Source organism: Vollenhovia emeryi, unplaced genomic scaffold (genome assembly GCF_000949405.1).
Source record: "Vollenhovia emeryi isolate VEMERY1.0 unplaced genomic scaffold, V.emery_V1.0 DF940717.1, whole genome shotgun sequence".
NCBI classification, from domain to species: Eukaryota; Metazoa; Arthropoda; class Insecta; order Hymenoptera; family Formicidae; genus Vollenhovia; species Vollenhovia emeryi.
The window spans coordinates 1-7,487 of NW_011965649.1; the positions used below are offsets into that span (position 1 = coordinate 1).

Sequence of the window (7,487 nt, forward strand, 5' to 3'; positions counted from 1 at the left end):
CTGATGATAGTCGACTATTCTTACGACTACGACTCTGAGACTTGCATTGTAGACCCCACATTAATGGACCGCCGGGAGTATTTTTCGTCGCTGTCGTCGCGGCGGGGCGAGGCGGGAGGAAGGGGAATAAAATGGTTGCAAAGCGGAGGTGACGCTTATTATTGGCAGCCAAAACTAACGGGGTAATTTTAAGCGTTCAAAGTCCACTTATTTTTGTCGCCGTTCAATCATTTTTAGCAGCCCAGTCGTGTAAACAGCGAGGATTAGAGTTTAATTCGATATATACATATTGTCCGACGATAAAATTGCATCGTCTCCGCGTGATCGGCTCGTTCCCTATGTAATGCAGTGCATTAGCTAAACATTGGCCCAATACAACTAAATATTGGGCCAATGTTTAACCAATGTTTGGTCAATGCGCTGTGCTGTCAGGGTTGTCGTTGTCTCGCCGATTTGTTCCCCTCGTAAGGGACTCTCTTAGGAATTCAGATTGTCCGGGAAAGAGTTAAAGGGAGTTAAAGGGACGCGTCGCGCGCCCTGCAACTTTCGCGGTGGTCCGATAATGTGCGCCGGCTATTTAAACGAGACCCTCTCGTCTTCGTCGGGCGGACCGCGAGGGAATTCATCCCGGACTGTTGTCTTCGGCTGCGCCGTAACGACCCATTAATATTAAGCAGGTGTAAGAGGCGTCTCGGCGACGAGCACGCTCTTTTACCTTCCTTAAACGCTAATGAAAAGCGGTGCCATCCCCATTCTCACTCGAAGCAGCCGAGAGAAGATCATTTTCGTCCCGTCGCCCACTGTCCCCCTCCCTCTCTCTCTCTCTCTCTCTCTCTCTCTCTCGATGGAATTTTTATTCAAACCGAGCGAAAGTTCCTTTCTCCATACGTAATTCGCGATGTCGCGGCATTTAATCCGCCTGTCTGCTAATTTTTGGATCTTTAATAGAAGAAAGTCCCCTCTTACGAGATAGGCTTCTGCAATACAATCAAATATTGGACCAATGTTTAACCAATGGTTGGCCAATGCACTGTGCTACTGGAAATAATATGAGACAGCTGGTTTTCAACATATAATATCCGAAATCTTTTTTCGCAACAATTACACGCGTGATCCAACGATGAATTTTCCACCAAACAGATTTCAGATTTCTCCGAGGACAATAAATTCATGCTGGAACACATGATGCCTATTCGGTAGAAAAAAAACCCGCTATCTCGTATTAGGAGCCTGTCTCGCAATAGGGGACTCCGCTCTAATTTATATTGTTTATTAATATTATTAATTGTTTATCGATAATTTATAGGTTTCAGCGCCCCCCCCCCCTGTACATCCTTCGACGGAAAATAGAAGATCGGGGAGACGAGGCGTGCATAATTAGGCAGGATTGGGAAGTAATTATATAGTTACTTGTAACGAAGTTACAGTTGGTTACGTTTTTTTTGGCAACTCTAACTTAACTTCGTTACTTTCTCTCCATCTGTAACTTAACTCAGTTACATTTTTTCGATAACCAGCAACTAATTTACTACATTAATAGTTACTTTATATACCTTTTAAACCTCCACAGATCTCATTGCGCCTTGCATTTGTGCAAAAACGCCTTTATCGATGCTTCACAATTGAAATGCAGATTTGACGTTTTTATTTTCATTGCAAGGGAGTAACTGCAAAGTAACGATTCGTTACTTTTCGAGTAGCTGTAACGCGGTACTCTTTAGAATTGGCAACCTGTAACTGTAACTAGTTGCATTTTTACCGAAAAAAACTGTGACTGTAACCAGATACTGTTACACTGAGAAAAATTTTCATCGGATAAACCAATTAAATAGTATGTCCGATGGTTAATTTTTCCGATTACGTTTTCCGATTAAATTATGGATATATCCGATGAAATTTATCCGATGAAATGCAATTACCGATGAAATTTCATTGAAAAACCGATCAAATTTTTCATCGGATATACAATTTAATCGGATATATCCGTTTGTTATCATGTAATTGGATTATCCGATTATATTTAATCGGACATTTTTCTCAGTGTATAAGCTAACTTTCCCAATCCTGTTATTAGGGTAGGGTGACCGAATTCGAATCAACAATTCGATGAGTCGCCGATAAGCGACATTAAAACATGTGGATGCCTTTTACGATATCGACAATACAGCATGAAGTTGCAAATATATGAAGGAGCAAAATTTAAGTGAATTACTTGAAAATATTGCTTATTACCCACACAGAAAGTTAAATAATGTTGCGGAAACGTTGCAATGTTGAACGTTAAACTGTAAATATCTTTTCTACGTTGAATCTAGATAAATGTTTGTACATGAATTCTTTATATTGCTGCAACGTTAAAACAATCTCGAACAAATTATTATTTTTTGACACTCAAATAGATACTTAAAAAATGTATAATTATGAAATGTACATACATATATAATATTTTGCAACGGTCAGAAATTTTGTGAGCCAAGATCGAGCTATTATTTTAGTAGAATAATTCACTGTCAGCGCTTCCCACAGTTTTAAAAAATATTCTGCTAAACGCGACCGATGTGGACTCAATATGATTACAATTAGCAATGTTTTCTCAATGTTGAATCGTAACGTTTACAGTAGACACCACAATTCAGCGGACACTAGACGCTTTTGCAATATCTTTTCGACGTTGAATCTAAATTTCGTAACGTCGATGCAATATTGCAATGCTGTAATGGAACGTTTCTGAGATGTTGACTCAACATTTGTGATGCTGTATGGGTTAGCGACTCGTCGAATCTGATACGAATCCGGTCGCCTTACCCTAGACGCGACATAAATTATCGGGACTCACCAACAGCGGTGCACACCCCCACGATCCTCGTTATCGTCGACAGATGAGGCGCGTCGCCCGGCCTTTCGTAGGTGGACATACCGCCGCTGAGACCCTTCGCGAAGTCCTTCGTCTGCTCTATCATGGGACGTCCGATAAATCCGTTTACGCGCCTTTCAACAAAGACCCTTGCCCTGCGGGAATGCGCCACTCGTAATTGCTCGTGCGACCGATTCTTTCGTGGAGATGTTTATAAAAAAAAAAAAAAAACTTTACTGGGGCGCTCTCTCGGGTTTGCCGCGCGCAATCGTGCCCTGAAAAACATTGCATTTTACATCCAACGTTGAAACGCAAATAGCACGAGATGAGGGGGAGAAAAATCTTGCATCAGGATTTGAAAACTTTGGCAAGAGAAGTGTTGGTTGAACATTTATCTGATCAGTGGACGGGTTACTTTTTCTCGAACCGAAGGGACGGACCAGCTTGATGCTGAACTCCGCGGTCGCCGGGAGGACCGTAAAAAACCCGCGTCAGACTCTCCGCGAGTTTTCTACCTCGTTTCTTTTCTCCTTCGTCACGGCGCGCGTCGTACCCGCGTTCTTACGAATTCCCTCGCGACGCACCGACGAGAACCTTCCCGCCGGACCTTGAAATATCCTCCACCGTTGCGAGCTCGCGCGAAACTGAACGTCACGAGCCGCGCGGCGCCGAGGAGGGAAAGCCCGAAGTTGCGCAAACGCCGCCCCCGTTCGAACTTCCTGCGGCTCTGCGCCACGTGCCCCTCAAGGGTGGACGGCGTTGTTATTACAAGAACGCGGGCATATTAATTTAACAGAGATACCGCACAGGCACCCGCCATGCGTAACCTTTGCTATTTTATTCTCTTTTTTACACACGTGCACTCGTTGACGTTGCAATATATTTTTAATCTTAGCGCCACATGACGTTACGGGCAAGTAACATTATTTCACGACGTGATAATCAGTGAGCGCCGACTAACAGCGGGTACTTTCCAGCAAGAGACGCAGACTGACACGGTGTAACACAATTTCATCCTTGTTAATTAATAACAAGGACAAAACGGTTCACTGTGTCACGCGGTGACGCCGGTGTACGTTGCCGGTGAGCGCCCAGTAACGTTACATCAATATTGCAATTTCCTATTAAACAATGTAACTGTTATGCGCAGCGCGCCTTGTATTACACTTGTATAATTGAGTACGAAATTACGACAGCGATACCAAGTTACCGTAAGCTGACGTTCACCGGGAACATACGTGCATAAAGCTATCGCATCGCTGTGGAATTTGGTGGATCAGAGCGATCGCGGGTGTAGTAATGCGACGGTACATTTATTCAACAACAACGTTACTATATTTATTCACATCCAATAAATTTATAATAGTGCGGTATACAAAAATATATCCATTCGCGATAAGCGTGTAGAACACTTGAACAACACGGACGCGTGGTGAGGTAGAACAGTATTACCTGCAGAATGACGGTAATCAAAATAAAACGCCGCGTGTACGCGCGCGACGATCATCTTTCGTAAATACTTTACACGATAAATATATATATATATATACTTCATTTTTTTAAAGCGTTTCACCGTGCTTCAAGCGTCAGCCTGCTGCGCAACCGAACGCGTCAAAGCGGGCATTTTTGTACTCCTCGGCTCGCTCGGGCGTTCTTAAAAAATATATTTCTCGCATGCAAGTGCTTCGAAGCGCTTCTTCCGACTTTTGAGCTTCTTCTCAAAGTCTCTCCTTCGCTCGGGCTTTCTTCTTTTTGCCCCTGGCCACTCTGGGACTGCAGTCCCAGCCGGCCGAGAGCAAGCTGATCTTCGATTGCGCCGGTACGATGTGCTTCCCCTGAATCGCTAAAAAATCGCCGCTACGATCGCGAGTCGCGTGGGCGGATTTCGGTATCGCCGAGCGGGAAATCGGGCTCAGCGGTTTTCTGTTGCAGTGCAGGAGAGCGGGCGACGGTGCCAACGATCTGAAATTTTTTTAATTCAAGAATTATCCTTCGCCCTCAAATTCACCAACTATTTGAAGACCAAACCCAGTCAGAAGTGACACATGTCGATCGACAAGACGTTGCTGGGAAGAAACGTTTTAATGACCAACGCACCCGTTATTTTTGCTACTAGGAAGCCTCGAAGTGTCTATGGGGGCGAGTCGAATATTCTTCGGCCAAACAGTGGGAGATACGGGAGTTTGCCAGGCGGAATGAACGTTCGGATTCCTCAATGCGCCCGACTTTCTCGCGGAACCTTGGAAGCCAGTGTATCGAGCTGATCCTAAAACGTTACATCAACAATTTTTGCGAGCGTCAACATCATTGACATTATTCGACTGATACTCTGAAATAACTCGCTGTCCGTCTACCTTGGCGGGAAGAGATTTCCAAATTCTCGTTCATGAATTTAATCGGGACCATCTTCAAAGTGGAGAAACTTTCCCGCGTGGATACTGTAAAGGGTACGGGGCTCACGACGATCCTCTCGTTAAAAACGGTGCCAAGCTTATTTCTGCCTATATGTGGCGTGCACTCCTCGGACCTCAAAACGTCGTCGTCTGCCGTGTCATCCAAGTTTCTCGGTTTGTTCGCCGAGATCGAGTTCCTCCTGAAAATCAGATCACGTCAAATGGGAAGGAGCGCGTCTCGACGCACCTCACTTTCTTTCGACCTTACTTCTGGACTCCTTGGCGGTTCGCGTCGTTCTTTATTGTCTGAAGGGAGCTCTCCGTGTCCAGCAATCGGTTCCTTATGCTTATGGACTTGTTCTCGATGTAATTAGGCGAGATCGCCTCCTCCGTCCAATTCGCTTTCCTCGAGCTCGAGTTTCTCGACGAGTTTCTGTTTCCATGAACGGGAGCGGGTGCTATTCTCAGGGCGTCGCTGAGATCGTCGCGCGGAGAGTCCGTGTCGCTCTTCTCGCCCGGGAAGAGCTCCGAGATCACGTGTTCCATCATCATGTCGAGAACATCTTCGAACTTGGCTCTGTTCAATTTGTACTGCACGGAATCCTCCCCTTCCTGCCAAGATCGCAAAGATACGATATACGCGCGCAGATTACGTGCCACACTTACCTTCGCCAGAAGACTACGATCTCCGAACAACTCGTCGCCCCGCGGCTCGAGTCTCCTCGTCCTTTTGTCGCCCGAGCCGACGTCGCGCTGCTTACGGTCGCCGTTGCAGGCCGTCGCATTCCTGCCGACTACTCTCAGGAACGGCACCTGCGTCCGCCACTGTATACACTCGTCCAGGGCAGGCTCCTGCAGCAGCTGATCGCCCTCCTCGTGCAGGGTCCGCTCCACCGTCGCCCACTGCTCCTCCAGTCTCTGGGTCGCCACGCCTTCCACCTCCTGCGACCAGGAAACGGACGTTGCCGCGCTGTCGCCGTTGGACGGGACGTCGTCGTCCCGCCAGGACTTCTGCCGCGGCAGGCTGGGCAGCCGGAAGCGATCGTCCCATTCGTCGTCGCGCCCATCGTCGCCCTCGTCCTCCCTAAGTCGCAGCAGGTGTTGCGGGGCCTTTACCTTCTGTGTCAGCGGGCTGATCCTGCGGGGGACGAATACCCGTCACGGTTCCAAAGTCAACTTCCCAAATCGACCATGGCTGCGTTCGGCATTGCAAAGCCGAGGCGCCGGAGGCACCCCTTGCGTTCGTGCGAGCGAGAGAGATGAATGAGATAGAGACAGAGATAGACAGAGAGGGGGGAGGGGAAGCATTCCGATTCCTCGGGCGTGTAACGTAACGCCGAAGGCAGCCAACAAGTCGCTCGGCGACCGCGAGGCAAGCTGTAAAAGGACTCACGCGCTTCTCCTACGGCTGTTCCCTCGCATCTCATGCTTTCCCCCGTGGGTCTCCGCCCCATCAACGAGGTCCCGTCAGCGCCGGTCACCGCGGGTCCGCCGAGAGGGAGAGGAGGAGCTTCACTGACGCCCGCAACGTCCTCGACCGGGGCCGCTCAACGGCGCGGCCGCGTCGCCGCCGCGCCTACCTCTGCCATTCATAATTTCTATTTTGCGCCGTGTGCCTCACGCGAGCCCCACTATCGATCCCGCGGGCGCCCGAGTCGTGACTGAAATATTGACCACGATATAACGGCGGTCGGTCGCGGTGCCCGCCAGCCTCGCCTCCGCCTCTGTGCGCATGGATAGCCCGGGGGAGGCTCGAGAGGGTTCGTTCGTGCCTCGCTCGCGCGGCGTGCATTATTCAGCTGACAGCTGAGACACGGGTGCACATCGATACGCGGATTGGATTGATGCGGACACGTTAACGACCCGAGGGGGGTAGGGGGGGGGGGGAGAAAAACGTAATTCACCTCTGCCGCGGTTGGAGCTTCCTCAATCTACACTCTACAGGGTGTCCCGGCCTGAGGCCAGCCGTCGTCCGCGGGGAGGGGGGGGATAGACTACGAGAGCGAAGCGGAGTCCTCGCTCGCATAACCTGCCCCGAGGTCTCCGCCGCTGTTTCATAATTGAGGATGCGAACTGAATTCCAGGATTTCGAGCGAGTGTTCGTTTTTATTTTTTTTGTACGAATTACGACGGGGAAATTTCTACTCGAAACCGGACCACTTGAGAAATATCCCCCCCCCCCGCACGGCCTGTGATTGATTGGTCGAGTTTAAGTCCCAGTCTACAATAGATGATTTAAG

General features: G+C 48.6%; 2 protein-coding genes across 3 annotated transcripts; both read right to left on the reverse strand.

The window, feature by feature from the left end:
• Positions 1 to 1,991: 1,991 nt before the first annotated feature.
• On the reverse strand, positions 1,992 to 3,674 carry LOC105555800. The gene is made up of 4 exons (XM_012002841.1): positions 3,662 to 3,674; positions 3,370 to 3,596; positions 3,092 to 3,129; positions 1,992 to 3,009 (listed from the first exon to the last, which is right to left on the reverse strand). The coding sequence occupies exons 1-4, from the start codon at positions 3,672 to 3,674 to the stop codon at positions 2,823 to 2,825; spliced, it is 465 nt and encodes a 154-aa protein (XP_011858231.1). The 3' UTR covers positions 1,992 to 2,822.
• Positions 3,675 to 4,166: 492 nt separating this feature from the next.
• Positions 4,167 to 7,172, reverse strand: LOC105555798. Of its 2 annotated transcripts, XM_012002840.1 has the most exons (7): positions 7,152 to 7,172; positions 6,641 to 6,908; positions 5,914 to 6,385; positions 5,516 to 5,859; positions 5,209 to 5,447; positions 4,952 to 5,120; positions 4,167 to 4,816 (listed from the first exon to the last, which is right to left on the reverse strand). In XM_012002840.1, the coding sequence occupies exons 2-7, from the start codon at positions 6,667 to 6,669 to the stop codon at positions 4,573 to 4,575; spliced, it is 1,497 nt and encodes a 498-aa protein (XP_011858230.1). In that variant the 5' UTR covers positions 6,670 to 6,908; positions 7,152 to 7,172; the 3' UTR covers positions 4,167 to 4,572. The 2 variants fall into 2 exon arrangements, with proteins under 2 accessions (XP_011858230.1, XP_011858229.1); XM_012002839.1 differs by lacking the exon at positions 7,152 to 7,172 and having other exon boundaries at positions 6,641 to 6,996.
• Between the last annotated feature and the right edge of the window lie 315 nt (positions 7,173 to 7,487).

Coding starts and splice junctions, on each gene's coding strand:
- LOC105555800 (XM_012002841.1), bottom strand. Junction 3,130..3,369: donor CGAAGGAGAAAAGAAACGAG/GTAGAAAACTCG, acceptor AATGTTTTTCAG/GGCACGATTGCGCGCGGCAA. Junction 3,010..3,091: donor AAACCCGAGAGAGCGCCCCA/GTAAAGTTTTTT, acceptor GCATTCCCGCAG/GGCAAGGGTCTTTGTTGAAA.
- LOC105555798 (XM_012002840.1), bottom strand. CDS start 6,669: ATGCGAGGGAACAGCCGTAGGAGAAGCGC. Junction 5,860..5,913: donor ATCGTAGTCTTCTGGCGAAG/GTAAGTGTGGCA, acceptor CGATCTTGGCAG/GAAGGGGAGGATTCCGTGCA. Junction 4,817..4,951: donor CCTAGTAGCAAAAATAACGG/GTGCGTTGGTCA, acceptor AAAAAATTTCAG/ATCGTTGGCACCGTCGCCCG.